Source organism: Tasmannia lanceolata, unplaced genomic scaffold (assembly GCF_043159265.1).
Source record: "Tasmannia lanceolata isolate RefF3 unplaced genomic scaffold, GAP_Taslan_0.1 ptg000012l, whole genome shotgun sequence".
Taxonomy (NCBI): domain Eukaryota; kingdom Viridiplantae; phylum Streptophyta; class Magnoliopsida; order Canellales; family Winteraceae; genus Tasmannia; species Tasmannia lanceolata.
In genome coordinates this window covers 48,906-64,766 of record NW_027518689.1, presented here as the reverse complement: position 1 = coordinate 64,766, position 15,861 = coordinate 48,906, and the positions used below count along the sequence as shown (strand labels likewise).

The 15,861-nt window shown below is 43.1% G+C and overlaps 1 protein-coding gene across 1 annotated transcript; it reads left to right on the top strand.

Annotated features, from left to right (window-relative positions):
* Positions 1-979: 979 nt before the first annotated feature.
* Positions 980-6,366, top strand: LOC143887496 (uncharacterized). The gene is made up of 2 exons (XM_077391567.1): positions 980-1,183; positions 5,170-6,366. The coding sequence occupies exon 2, from the start codon at positions 5,241-5,243 to the stop codon at positions 6,342-6,344; it is 1,104 nt and encodes a 367-aa protein (XP_077247682.1). The 5' UTR covers positions 980-1,183; positions 5,170-5,240; the 3' UTR covers positions 6,345-6,366.
* Positions 6,367-15,861: the final 9,495 nt, after the last annotated feature.

Sequence of the window (15,861 nt, the reverse complement as noted above, 5' to 3'; positions counted from 1 at the left end):
CTCTTAGGTTTTCTTGTTCTTTTTCATGCTCTTTTTCTTTTCTACTCTCAACCAAGGATCAATCATCCACCGTTCATTCCAAGGTGACACTAAAGCTTGAAGAGGAGGATTTGGCCAAAGTTGGAGGAGAAAAAGACTAAGTTCTATTTAATTTTTGTTATTTATTTTAAGTTCAATTTGATGTAATTTTGTTTCAATTCAAGTTAGTGAATAAGTAATTTGCTCTTGTTTCATTTCCTTTCAAGTTCTATATGGCAATTCTTCTCTCATCTATCTCTTTTATTTTTATTTTTTCACTTCTTCATGAGTAACTAAATCCTAATTACTTAGGGTTTAGTTGAAGCCATGGGGAAGGAGAAATATTTATAATTAAATCAATCTACTCAATTGAAAAATTGTGTAGGATTTTGTGTTTGGAAAATCCCAATCATTCATGCCATTGGCTTTCCCCTTTCGTATGGATGATTGTTGATTAACAAATATAAAGTTCTATATAATCAATGTAAATTGGAGAGTGGATTTGATTAATTACTTATAAGGAATGACTTCCCTTTGATCTTATTCCTTATGTAGACACCCACATTTTGCTTTACTTTAACCAACAATAACCTAATATATGTTTTAGGTCATTAATATCTTGATCTGACTTTACGGATCATCAATCGGGACAAAATAAGATAGGGTCACTTCATAGCCCGAACCCTGATTCCATTCCGAGACCCGATTTCCGTAAATCGTTAGATCAATGGCAGATCTTGGCCTGGGTCTAACCATCCAAAACCACCTAACCTCTCCTCTCATCCTAACCATCCAAACCTCACCTAACCTCACCTAACCTCTCCTCTCATCCTAACCATCCAAACCTCACCTAACCTCACCTAACCTCACCTAACCTTACCTAACCTCACCTAACCTTACCTAACCTCACCTAACCTCACCTAACCTCCTATCCCATTCTCCTATAAATACCCTCTCATCCCACCATCCAAGAAAAAGAAGAAAAAGAATCCCTCTCTTAGAAAATTCATCCCTCTCCCTCATCTCTTCAAGGGTTCGGCCATCCTTGCCGGATCGGGTGATACGTTGGGTGATATATATCAAAAGCAGTCATTATCAAGCAAGGAATCATCTTCAAGGAATTAAGATCAAAGAAAAATCAAACACAAAGTGGGTTTTCAAAGAGGTAGGCATTTATTTCAATTCTATGTAGGGTCTGTTTTCATGCATATCTTTTACTTTAAAAGAAAAACCATGTTAGGAAGCATCTAGGATCAATCTTTACTCATTCTTCTTGATGGTAGACTTTGAAGTTATACATGTTTCCCTCTTCTCTTAACCCATCTTATCTTCATTTTTATTTTTCCCTAATGGTTCACACCCTGGTTCCCCCTGGTTAGCCTCTGGTTAGACCCTGGTTGCACCCAGGTTCGTTGCTGGTTGCACCCAGGTTCGATACTGGTTCGCACCCTGGTTCCCTGCTGGTTCGCACTCTGGTTAGACCCTGGTTGCACCCAGGTTCGTTGCTGTTTGCACCCAGGTTCGATACTGGTTCACACCCTGGTTCCCTGCTGGTTCGCACTCTGGTTAGACCCTGGTTGCACCCAGGTTCGCTGCTGGTTGCACCCAGGTTCCCTGCTGGTTGCACCATGGTTCCCCTGCGGGTTGCACCCTGGTTCCCTGCTGGTTCGCACCCTGGTGCACCCTGGTGCACCCTGGTCCGCACCCTGGTTTGTACCCTGCTGGTTGCACCCTGGTTCCCCTGCTGGTTCGCACCCTGGTTCCCTGCTGGTTCGCACTCTGGTTAGACCCTGGTTGCACCCAGGTTCGCTGCTGGTTGCACCCAGGTTCCCTGCTGGTTGCACCCTGGTTCCCCTGCTGGTTCGCACCCTGGTTCCCTGCTGGTTCGCACCCTGGTGCACCCTGGTCCGCACCCTGGTTTGTACCCTGCTTCCTCCTAGTTAGACCATGGCTAGTCTCGGGTTTGCTCCTAACTTAGACCCGACTCACTTGACCCTAACCATTAACCCAATCCAACCTAACCATTAACCACACCTAAACCCATACCCATAAGCCTTAAACCCTATAACCATAGCCACACATCATACACCACATGCCTTTCATTCATCCACCCAACAGTACCCTCATACACCCCTACAATAGACCCGGCCAACCCAGTTAACCCGGCCATCGGGCCCATTCGGCCCAATTAATTCATTCCCCTTAAGAGCCGCTTTGCCCTATTGGTTCCTAAGATACTCCAACCACCCAAACCTCAAGCCGCACCCCAATCCACGCTCAACCAGTTCCAATCCAGTCTAAGCCAAGTCAACCCGCACTTGACCTTGACCATTAACCCAATCCAATCCAACTCAACCATTAACCCCACCTAACCTGACCCTAGCACAACTCAACCGAGTCACATCAACCCAAGCCATACCTTTGTCCACTCACTGAGGCACACCATTTATCCATAAATCTGGTTACATTAAATCTAACCCAGCCAGGCCACCTGCAGCTTAAGTCAAATCGCCCCAATACAATCCATCCAAGTGGGATCCCAACCCAGCTCAACTGAGTCAACTCTAGCCAACCTCCCTAGTCGAGTTGACCCAACTCTCTAGTCGAGTATGCTCAACCTCTTTAACCGATTGGACTCTCCCCTTAGTTGACTCAATCCAATTCCTTAATCAACCCATCCCAATGCAACCGAGTCGCATTCGACCAAGTTGCGGCCTTCCATGTCACAACCGAGTCATTCCCCTATTCTACTAATGCCCTTTTACACCTAATAGAACTTCCTCCCTTTTGCCTAACCAAGTCATATCCCAACACAATCTGAGTCGCATGTCTGAATCCATTTGACCGAATCTCATAAGCCCGCCCATTTTGAATTCCCAAAATTCAAACCCTTGATGATTCCTATATGCTCAATTCTTTGATGCAAATTCCCAATTCCAAAATCCCATTGCTAAATCAATGTTTCTGAATCTCAAGTCCAATGCTCAAATACAAACCCGATTCCTGATCCAAATACCAATTCTGTTTTCCAAAATCCAAGTAACCTCCCCAGCGGAACTACGTGTGGCTTGATCCCCATCGCGGGGTACGTAGGCAATTTGGCACTCCCAAGTTCAGTCGCACCTTTCTCTATCTTTCTCATTCCCTCACACTATTTCATCATCTCTTCCATCCCTTTTTTCACTAACCTCAAGAACTGAAATCGATTCACCTCGTGTCTCTCGGAACCGTTGGATTACGGTTTCCGTCGTAAGGACCCTTAGAGCCCAATTTAGGAACACCGGTGTCGTGTCGTGTCCTAAGTTTTAGGGAGTCTTAGGTTTTAGGGAGTCCTAGAGTTAGGAGTCCAGCCTCATCACGGACGTTTGCTATGTATAGCAACCGTGCCATAGGTCTAGTTACACTAGTCACCCAATCTTTCCCTAGGACAAGCTAGTAAACTAGGATGTAGGCAAACCTGCATTAGTCTAAGGGACCATTTGCATTTAGATGAGAATCATATAGCATCTTAGATGAAATCTTAAGATAATAAAATCCTCAACTTGAATTAAATAACTTCTCCTAAAACTGTTGAAACAGTCAATCCCGTCTAGGTCGGTGTCCTAGTTGAGTTAGGCATAAGTAGCTTAGCTTAGGTGCACCGAACTACGTCGACTCTGATCCCAGTGAGGCTTGGGTACGTAGGCAGCTTGGATGTCTGACGGCATACCACCCGCGAGTCGGCACCACAACAAATTGTGGTGTTTTGTATATTAATTTTCTTGTAAATACTTAATCAAATCACTTAGGACTTTCCATGAAATTAGAATTCTAGGAGAACTTTCACTTAGATTGAATCCAGACAAATTAATAAATCAAGATACACATTTAGGATTCTCATTGAAATTAGATCATAGGATGCATGTCACTTAGTTCGCACATTAACATAGAGTTGAATGAGCCATTTAAAATAAATTTAAAAGAGTTAGCTTTTGGAATCGAAGACCGATTATCGGGCAAGAATGGTGCATGTGGCGGATAACTCCCCATACCTTCCATTCTCGTAACCAGGTAGCGAGTCTAGATTTCTGGTTAATTTCGGGTCCTAGATCCCACATCTAGGTGGCGACTCTGTCAGTCTCTTTCGTGTGGAATTCGGATTGCCTTAGTGATCCCAAGTTCACATAAAAGACGAATTACAATCAACAATTAAAAACACACGCCAATCGCGTGGATACGAGAGACCAAGAGAGAGCGCGTGGCGGCTCGCGCCCCACACTCCCTCACGGGCTAGGTACCACAGTTTGGCGACTCTGCTGGGGACCACCTAACTTCATTAAAATTTCAAAAGATAATTCATTTGAATTTAATTTAATTGGCTCATAAAAACTCTATACTTGTTAGATTAGTTTGTCTTGTTTTATTTTCTCATCACACTTTACTCAAACTTAATCTAACAAAACCTGAAGGCATCATAGATTGCGCAAACATATTGCACACACTTACATCACTTGCATCTAAACTCTGCATCTCACGTGCACACACGTCCTATTTTAGGAACCCGGAGTGTTATCTAGCATGGTTGACTGGGATTTCATCACCTGGTGCCTCTGTGCTAGAGAAGCATTCCACCCTTAGCCTAGTACCATTATGGTACGTAAACGGATCTCTTGTTCACGTACTGATACGCCGGACACTGGTACAGTATATCGAACAGGGATTCGCGCTAAGGGAACTCTTGGCCTTACCCCTAGATTAACCCACACATGCATGTAGTATACGAACACATGTGCATCACGTGTGTGAGCCTAGTTTAGGATATCCTGCCTATTTGTGTCTAGATTAGGCCGTAGACCATCTTCCAATGGCTACGATCGGTCCTAGGTACACGAACAAAGTCATGAGTCGAGATCCTCTCTCCACTCCGCTTGATTAGGATTAGGGTTGATGCCTTCAGGTCACACTGTTAAAATGTGCGAGATTAAAAAAAAAATTTCCTTTAGGGGTTAGGATATAAATCCTATCATTTCCAAAGATCTCATAGGATTAGTCATTCTTGATCTATCCGTTGAAAGCAATCTTATGCTATCTCATCTAATCTTTCGATCGTATGCCTTTCATTCTTCTATCGTGTGATTCGATCATGTATTCATACTTTCCTTGTACTGGCAGGAACTTATCCCAATCTCGTGTTCATGTAATCCTGATCATTCTTATATCCCTTCTCTTGGCTTACGGGCACTATGTCTACTCGTACAATTCTTGATTGGATCCGTGGTACATTAAGAGAATCCCATATCTACGCCATAAGTGAACAAGAGAAAAATCTCTTCGGCTACGTGGCAACCATCAAGCTCGATTGGGGATTACTCTATGCCGCATCAGAGTGTTGGGATCCCGATCATCATGTCTTCCGTTTTGGCAACCAAGAAATGTGTCCCACCTTTGAAGAATGGTGTGCCTTATTGGAATATCCTGTGGATGGCCCTCTAGTGAAGCCATCCTGTGTTCCAGATTATCGTCCTTTGTTCCTTTGCTTGATGGATAATCCAGATGAATCCATGAACTCTTTCATGAAAGGCCAAGAAGTGTCCATGCAGCGACTGATTGACATTTACCCTCCTGTTGGATACATTGGTGCTGTTGATATTCAAAAAGCTCGACGGCGCGCTTTGAGATTCTGCTCCTTTGCTAGGTTCCTCACTGTCCAGCCTTCTCGCTTTGCGTCAGCTGTTCTTCTGGACCTCGTTGATCAAATGGATCGTGGCGCCAATCCAATTCCTACTATGCTTGCAGAAACTTTCAATGGATTGGATGATATGGCTCACCTTCGTGCCAGTTCAGGTCCAAGCTCTTATATTCGCTCTTTCGTTGGGTCTTTCTCAGGATGTCCTGCATTACTTCAAGTGTGGTTATGCCACAAGCTAAAAATTGCAGCTCCTGTCCATTTTGATCATACGTTATACACCTTCAGTGAATGGCGTCATGATGTTTCTTTCGATCATAAAAGCGATTGGGTTGAATGGTTAAATTCTCGCCAAGAAGATCAGATTTATTGGCAAATTCCCGGAATCCAAGAAGCTGTCTTCAACACCGGAGAAGCTAACTACGTTCGCCTTCTTGGTCTCAAAAAGACTTCCTTTTATGTTCCTGCCAGGATTCAGCGTCAGTATGGAAGGGAGCAATCCATTGTGCCTCCCCTTCATCATTTCTATCCGCCTGAGGGTCTCAAGCCCAAGATTGTCAAAGCTGTTTCATCTGCTTGGGATGCAAGAATCATCAAACCTTTAAAGGAGTCAGTTGAGGAAGATTGTCGTCCGAAGAAGAAGTCTAAAAAGAATGCTTAGTTCCATGTTTATCTTTGAAAGATTGAACCATGTACTCAAATTTTAATGATTGATCAATAAAGTCCATCCTTCTCTTTCATTATCTTTGTCTATGTGTGCATCATCGTCTATTCTTCTCTCTGATTTTAAAATATGTCTTTCGGATATTACAGGGCAATAAACATCATAGCTAACCCTAATACTCCTTGGGTTCGGGTCTCTTCGCGGTTAGAGAGGAAATCTGTTTCTCCGCCACCTTCTCTAAGAACCCCAGCATCTCCTTCTTTCCCGTCCTCATCCTCACCAATGGCAGACAACCAAGATGGTCTTCCACCCGCTGCTATTACCGATACTCTTACCTTGATTCTCCAACAGCTTCAAGAACTCAAAGAAGAAAACCGAGTTATCAAGGCTCAGCTTTCTGAAAAGTTGGGACCGTCGTTGTCCAAGGATAAAGGGCCTATGCGCCAAGCAGCTACTCCAGTAGCACCTGCCCAAACAGTGTTCATCAATATCCCTGATAAAGTCGAAGAAGACTTAGAAAAAGAGCAGTACAACGAGAATCACAGTAGGCCTTCTCAGTCCATGGTTGATAAGTCTGTTATGGAGAAATTAGAGACTCTTACCAGGAAAGTTCAAGACATTCAGTTTCAAGACCAGGGTGGTTTCAATCCCAGTGATCTTACTTTATTTCCCGAAATTCGCCTTCCTGCCAATTTTCAAATGCCCGATTTCGACAAATATGATGGTGTGGGTTGTCCAATCACACATTTGCAAATGTTCACCATCATGTGTCAGCCTCAAGGGTTATCTTCTGAGCAAATGGCTCAATTGTTCCCAGTTTCCCTAACCAAGGTTGCGAGGAGATGGTTCATGGTCTTGGACAAGACTCGTTACAGGACATGGAAGGATATCGGCGAGCAGTTCATCAGGCAATTCAAATATGATGATGGGACAGAAATCACCAGAAAGGATTTAGAGAGAACAAAGCAAGACTTGAGGGAATCCTTTTTGATTTTTGTGAAAAGATGGAGGAGAATAGCAGCTCAGATGATGGAGCGCCCGTCTGAGGAAGAACAAGTCCAGATAATCATGAAAAATATTTCCCCCCAGCTCCAGTATCACATGTCTTTGCAATACTATCCAGACTTCAAACACTTCATCGTGGCTGGCACCCAGATAGAGGAGGCTATGGCTCAAGGTGTATTCAACCGTAGCAACCCAAACCCCAGAGATTTCAAAAAGTCCCCTCCAGCCCAAGTCAATAGTATTTCCCGTTCCAATGCTCAATCCTCTAGGTCCCAAGAACCTTTAGTAATGGACTATGCTCAAACCGCAACCGCACCTCGGCAACAAACCCGGGTAGAATTTACCCCTCTTCCCATTCCATCTTCAGAGGTGCTTAAGCAGTGTCTTGCTTCAGGTCGCATAACCTTACCTACCATCCGGCCTCCCCCCAATCCTCTACCTGCAAGTTGGCGAGCTGACCTACACTGTGAGTACCACAGAGGTCCTGGTCATCTTACTGACAACTGCATTGCCTTGAAATTTAGAATCCAGAAACTCATTGATGAGAAAGTCATTGCATTCCAGCCAAGACCCAATGTCACCCAAAACCCATTACCTGGTCATGCAAATCCTCCTGCTGCCGTTAATGCCATAACCATAGGAGATCCTGAGTTTGACCCTCTTACCCTCATATGTGCCTTAGAACCCATCTCTGAACCCCAAATCATATTCTGTGATGAATCACACCTAAGAGAGTCTGTACCTCCCTTGGTAATCACCTATGAGCCACAAGTCCCTCAAATTATCACTTATGATGAGCCTGAATTGGATGAAGTCAGACATGTGACAAGGGGCGGAAGAATTTTCAAACCTGTTGAATTGAGAGTCGAAAATCCAGGGGCATTGGCTCGAGGAGAGGAGCCGCAATATGTGAAAGATCCAGATGATGAAGTTGTGCAGCAGTTAAAGAAAACTCAGGCTGTTATATCTGTATGGGGATTATTGATAGCATCAAAGAAACACAGAGAGGCTGTGTTAAAAGAATTGAATACAACACAGGTATCCTCAGAGATATCTCCGGAGCAACTGGCTGAAGTTGTTGCTCTAACCCAGGCCACCAGGGCCATTAGTTTCTCAGATCAAGAGCTGCCTCCTCAAGGTCGGAATCATGCTAGAGCTCTTCATGTCACTATTGTTTGTGGAGGCAAGAAAGTACCATCTGTGTTGGTAGATAACGGATCCGCGTTGAATGTGTGTCCATTAAGAACTGCCATTACCTTGGGTTTCGGTCCCACTGATTTTGCCGAATCAACCCTTGGTATCCTCGCATATGACAATACCCGAAGAAATGTGGTCGGAGTCCTCACCACCAAGATCGTTATGGGCGGTCAAGAATTTGAGGTTGAGTTTCAAGTTATTGATATCAAAGCCTCGTTCAATATGCTTCTAGGACGTCCCTGGTTGCATAAGGAAGGTGCTGTCGCTTCAACCCTTCACCAAAAATTGAAGTTCATTAAAGATGGGAAGTTGTTCACTGTCAGAGGTGATGAAGAGCCAGAAATAGGGCAAATAACAGGAGAAACTTTGATCCTTCCAGTTGCAAAAGCAGATGACTACAACTTGAATGGTTTCGCATTCGAGGTTGCTGTTATCTCTTACAAGGATGCCTCTCGGGAGGAGTTGTGTTTGCCGTTCGCCATCAGTTCTGTGGTGGCCAAGATGATGAGAAAAATGAACTACTTCCCTGGTATGAATTTGGGCCGTGATCCAAGCAAGGCATCTCACTGGCGCCCAATCAAAGCAAACCATGGAATTTTCGGTCTTGGATATGTACCTACTGAAGAGGAGGAGGAAGCCATGGAAAAATTGTTGAAATTGAAGGAAGAAATCCGCCGCACCGGAAGGGTACTCCTAATGGCTCCATATCCCTTATCAATGAATGGTCATTTTATCAAAGAAGGTGAGACGTTTCCATACTATGGGTTTTCTGAACCATGGTATGACTCAGTGACAGGGATCATGATACCCGGTTTTGAAATATTCAGTGGCCTTGCTCTCCCAGAAACAGAACCGCCGATATATTATGTTGAGAAAACTGTTGAGGACTGGTTAGTCTACCTTGAGCCAGATGTGCTGGAATCTTTGTTTGAAGAAAATGTGCCTGATGTTGATTACTATTCTGAAGAACAAGAAGAGACAGATTGTGAAGATATGCTAGTGGCAGTTATTCAGAGTAATGATACCTTTACTGAACCTCAGAGTCAGATTGCACCTGCAACAGAAAATCTTTCAAACTGGAGTTCTGATGTTTTTCCATCTTATTTTATTGCTAAGTCAAGTCTAGTCAAGTCGAGTGAATCAGTGTCAGTGCCTAGTCCAGGCGAGTCATTTTCTGAGTTTATTTACTATGTGAATCCTGAACCTGTTCAGGATGAGTCCAATGATAATGATGTAACTTCTTTCAATTCAATGAAATCTGATTCTCAGTATGTCTCTGTGTTTGCTTCTGACTTTAATAATAATGATAACACTCCCTCCTCAGATGAGGAAGGGGGGATCGACGAAACTCCCCTTGAATTGCAGCATATGCTCAAACAAGAGGAGGAGCGCCGAGCCCAGCCTCTTAAAGATGAAATCGAAATTATAAACATCGGAACAGAAGATTTAATACAGGAAATACGAATTGGAAATACTCTATCCTCTGAAGAGCGCGATGAATTAATAAACCTACTTAAGGAATATAAAGAAGTTTTTGCCTGGTCCTACAAAGATATGCCCGGGTTGAGCGAAGACATTGTTCAGCACAAGCTACCTTTATTGCCTGGGATTAAACCTAAAAAGCAGAAGCTAAGGAGAATGAAGCCTGAGTGGGTCCTGAAAGTAGAAGAAGAGGTTACTAAGCAGTTGAATGCTGGATTTCTGCAAGTGGTGGAATATCCAGAATGGCTCGCAAATATAGTACCTGTACCGAAGAAAGATGGAAAGGTGAGAATGTGTGTAGATTTCAGGGATTTGAACAAGGCAAGTCCAAAAGATGATTTCCCTCTACCACATATCGATATCTTGGTGGACAATACGGCCGGGCATGAATTACTATCTTTTATGGATGGTTTCTCGGGCTACAATCAAATTAAGATGGCACCCGAGGACATGGCTAAGACCTCGTTCATTACACAATGGGGGACATATTGCTATCGGGTAATGCCATTTGGTCTTAAGAATGCCGGTGCGACATACCAAAGAGCAGCTACAGCCTTGCTCCATGACATGATACATAGAGAAGTCGAAGTTTATGTCGATGATATGATTGTAAAAGCCAAGGAAAGGAAAGATCATATCCCGAACCTTAAGAAGTTCTTTGAAAGAATTCTCAAATACCAGCTTCGCCTGAATCCTAGCAAGTGTGTGTTCGGGGTTACCTCCGGTAAGTTGCTTGGATTTATGGTGAGTCAAAGGGGTATAGAGGTAGATCCTCAGAAGATTAAGGCTATCCAGGAGATGCCACCGCCTAGAACCGAGAAGGAAATTCGGGGATTCCTAGGAAGGATACAGTTCCTAAGGCGATTCATCGCTCATCTGACATCAACTTGTGAACCTATCTTTAAGCTCTTAAAGAAGAACTCTTCCAAAGAATGGACAGAGGAATGTCAGCAGGCCTTTGAAAAGATAAAGCAAAGTTTGTCTGAGCCACCGATAGTAGCACCAGTGATACCGGGGCATCCATTGCTGCTTTACTTGTCAGTAACAGAAACCACAATGGGTTGTATGTTAGCACAGCAAGATCCAGAAACCAAGCATGAAAAGGCTGTGTATTATCTTAGCAAGAAGATGTTGGAGTATGAACAAAAGTATACTGTCCTAGAAAAAACCTGCTTAGCCTTGGTTTGGGCCACTCAGCGACTCAGGCATTACCTTTTATCACATAAGGTCCTGCTTTTGTCGAGGATGGATCCTCTGAAATATCTCTTTGAAAAACCAGCCCTGACAGGCAGGACTGCCAGATGGTTATTATTGTTGTCTGAATTTGACATCACTCATGTAACCCAAAAATCAGTAAAGGGCCGAGCCATTGCTGAACAATTGGCGGAAGCACCCCGAGAAGAAAGTCAGCATTTCAAGCCGATGTTCCCAGATGAAGAGATCATGATGGTTGAAGATGAATATCCAGAAACTGGTTGGACCCTCTATTTTGATGGAGCAGCAAACCAAACAGGACAAGGAGTAGGGGCATTGCTTGTGTCGCCTCGAAATGAGCATGTCCCCGTTGCCGTTAAGTTACAATTCAATTGCACCAACAATATGGCAGAATATGAAGCATGCATTGTTGGGCTTGAGGCTGCATTGGCCTTAGGCATAGAGAATCTTGACGTATATGGAGATTCGAAGCTAATCATTTGCCAAACTCAAGGAGAGTGGAGAACCAAAGAAGAAAAGCTATTGCCATATCATGAATACTTGGATATTCTCGCTAAGCAATTTCAACGCGTCACTTTCAGTTATTTGCCAAGGTTGAAGAATAGATTCGCCGATGCCTTAGCAACGTTAGCTTCCATGATTGACATACCTCACAATATGAAGATGAGGCCCATCACGGTTCAAGAGCAATGGGCTCCTGCATATGTTGATGCTATAGAAATAGCTGCAAGATGTCCCGATGGAAAGCCATGGTATACAGACATAAAGAACTACATCTCAGGCCAGGGGCATCCCAATGAGGCGTCGAGTAAAGAAATAAGGACTTTGCAGAGATTGGCAGCTAATTTCGTCATTTGTGGAGGAGAGTTGTATCGACGGTCTTTCGATGGAATTCAACTCTTATGTGTCACTGAAGATCAGGCAGAAGAAATTCTCGCAGATATTCATGAAGGGGTGTGTGGGCCTCATATGAATGGGAAGATGTTGGCAAGGAAGATCCTACGTCTGGGGTATTATTGGCCGACATTAGAAGCAGATTGTCACACATTTGTGAAGAGATGCTATAAATGTCAGATACATGCGAATCTCATCCATGTACCACCCACCGAATTGCATTCTCTTACCTCTCCTTGGCCGTTTTCGGTATGGGGAATTGACATCATTGGCAAGATTTCTCCCAAGTCGTCTAATGGTCACGAGTACATACTCGTTGCTATTGATTACTTCACCAAGTGGGTTGAGGCCGCTTCTTATGCAAAGCTTACATCCTCATCAGTTGCTAAATTCATACGCACCAACATAATTTGCAGATATGGAATTCCTCATGAACTTATCTCAGATAATGGATCTCATTTCAAGAAGGAAGTAATCTCTCTTTGCGAAGAGTTCAAGATTAAGCATCATAAATCCTCGCCTTATCGTCCGCAGACAAATGGAGCGGTAGAAGCTGCAAACAAAAATGTCAAGACTATCATTAGCAAAATGTCAGAAACTTATAAAGATTGGTCGAATAAGTTACCATACGCCTTGTGGGCTTACAGAACATCAATTAGGGCTTCAACTGGGGCAACCCCTTACTCTCTTGTTTACGGGATGGAAGCAGTGCTACCTGTTGAGATCCGTGTACCTTCGCTCCGAGTATTGACTGAAGTCAAGTTACCAGAAAATGAATGGGCAGATGCCAGGTATAAAGAGTTGAACATGCTAGACGAGAAGAGATTAAAGGCGCTTTACCATGTGCAAGGTTATCAGCGCAGAATAGCCCGTGCTTTTAATAAAAAGGTTAAGGTCAGAGATTTAGAAGAAGGCAATCTTGTTCTAAAAGAGAATCGAGCACCAATGTTTGACCCAAGGGGCAAGTTCAAACCAAATTGGTCAGGACCATACATTGTGGACCAAATCTTACCCGGAAAAGCCGTCAAGCTCCGTAATTTAAATGGAGAAATATTGCCAGAACCAACAAATCTTGATCAACTCAAGAGGTTCTATGCTTGAACATCAGAAGGCCGTCCTTTGGCCGAATAAATCCCAAATTCATAACCAAAAATCAAAAAATTTATAACCTTTTGCAAACCCTTTTGAGCCTAAATAAAATTTTCCTTCAAATCCCAATATACTAGGGGCATTCGCCCCGAACTACGCGAGACCTGATCCCTACACTGGGGTACGTAGGCAGCTCGGTTAAACCGAGTTCGGTCGATTCAAAAAAAAAGAAAAAGAAAAATCAATCGTTCCAGAAAAAAAAAGAGGGACAAGTTCCAAAAGAAGAGAAGTTAATTGTTCCAGAAAGAAAAGAAAAAAGGAAAAAAATCAATTAACCTTCAAACAATTGATCTTCAAACTAGGGGCATTCGCCTTGACCTACACACGACCTGATTCCTACCTTGGGATATGTAGGCAACCTGTTCACAGGTTCGGTCGAAATCTTTGTTGAACCTTAAGCCATTCTTTGAAAAGCCCTATCCTACCTATAAAGTCCTTCTGGTGTTCAGAACTAATGAGCTAGGTCCCGAGACACAATAAAAAAAAATGATGAATAAGAAAACGAACGGAGTTTGAAGATCTGCTAGACTGAAAACCTGAAAGGGCGGTCTAGGCAAAATTTAAGATCATTCCCCTGCTAAGTTGAAAACCCGAAAGGGCGGCTTAGGCAAAAGCTAAGGGGATAGCCTGCTGGATCGAAAACCTAGAATGGTGGTTCAGGCAAAAGTTAAGGCTAGCGCGGTCCGCCAAGTTAAAAACCCCGAAGAGGTGACTTGGTCACGGTAAGAGAATCATTATAAGAAGGCTACAGCTGGTATCAAGACTGAAGATCAACTGAAGTTCAAGCAAATTCAAGTGATATCCTCAAAACTGGGGGCATTGAAGCTAAGCAATCTTAGGGGGCGTAATTAAATCCTTGAGGCATTACTGTTTTAAGGAAAAAGTCCAGTGTTTACCAATTGAAAAACTATTCCTCGAAAGGATAGACTTACCAAACAAAATATTAACTAAGTCAGAAGCATCACTGTGTTTGTCAGTATAGTCAGTCAATCTTTGTTATTCTAAGTTCACTCCTTCAGGGCTGCTCAATCCTTTGAGTAGTGCCTTTCATCTAAGTTTTCTCTTTAGAAAGAGTCAATCGTCGTTCCTATGTCCAAATGATGTAACTGTCTTGGTGAAGGAGGCCCGGCCTAGGCAGCTCCCTGCAATTATACCTGAAAGGGTTCGAGAATCTAGTCAAACAGCTACATTTCAAAGAAGATCAACTCAGAAGAGTTCAGAAGTAGAAACATCAGAAAGCCCAGCTTCCGTAAAAAGATCATACCCCAGGAAGGCACCTTAAGCTTGGAAGAGCCCCAGATGCAATGGTGGTTGAGCCAATTTCTCAGAAAGATGAACCATTAAAATTCAGAATTTCCTTCCGGTTAGTTAAATACTATCCTGGTCAAGAAATGTTCATCTAAGCACCTGTCAAAAAACAGATCCCGCTTTTCCATGTTAGAGAGCCGTTGTTCTAAATTACCAATTTCAAGTATCTTGTTCAAGGTTTCAGTTATCAAAATCCCCAGAAGACAAGACCAACAGTCTCATTGAGAAAAATCTTGTTGAAGTTTCATAAAAGTGTTCCTAATCCATTCTTGTTACTAATGGTTCTTCGTTCATAAGGTTGGTCGTCTCATCATTCGTCAAAGTCTTGGTTTCCAATATCTTTACTGGGCACGATCTATAATGTCCCCGATTTCATTGAGTTCAAAAAAAAAAAAAAAAAAAAAAAATCCAAAATTCATCAAATCCAATCCCCGATTCAAACAAATCCAATCTTACGTCAAATTCAAGTTCATGAAAAATCTCATGTCCTCTTTGAGCCCTTTTGTGAAAGGTGCCTCATTTCTCGAGTCCATTTGTGAATGGTCTCGTCTTCTCCTTGAACCCGTTTGTGAACAGGTTTCTCATTCTCTGAGTCCATTTGTGAATGCTCTAATGTCCTCTTTGAGCCCGTTTGTGAACGGTGCCTCTGTTCTCGAGGCCATTTGTGAATGGTCTCATCTTCTCCTTGAGCCCGTTTGCGGACGGTACCTCATTTTCCAAAAATAAAAAAATTTATCAAATCCAAATCCTTAATTAAAAAAAAAAATAAAAAAAATCCAATCCTACGTCAAATTCAAGTTCATAAAAAATCTCTAAATTCTTCGAGCCCGTTTGTGAACGGGGCCTCATTTCTCAAGTCCATTTGTGAATGGTCTCGTCTTCTCCTTGAACCCGTTTGTGAACGGTGTCTCATTCTCTGAGTCCATTTGTGAATGGTCTCATCTTCTCCTTGAGCCCGTTTGTGAACGGTGCCTCATTTTCTGAGTCCATTTGTGAATGGTCTCGTGTCCTCTTTGAGCCCGTTTGTGAACGGTGCCTCATTTCTCGAGTCCATTTGTGAATGGTCTTGTCTTCTCCTTGAGCCCGTTTGTGAACGGTGCCTCATTTCTCGAATCCATTTGTGAATGGTCTCGTCTTCTCCTTGAGCCCGTTTGTGAATGGTGCCTCATTTCTCGAGTCCATTTGTGAATGGTCTTGTCTTATCCTTGAGCCCATTTGTGAATGGCGCCTCTTTTCTCGAATCCATTTGTGAATGGTATCGTCC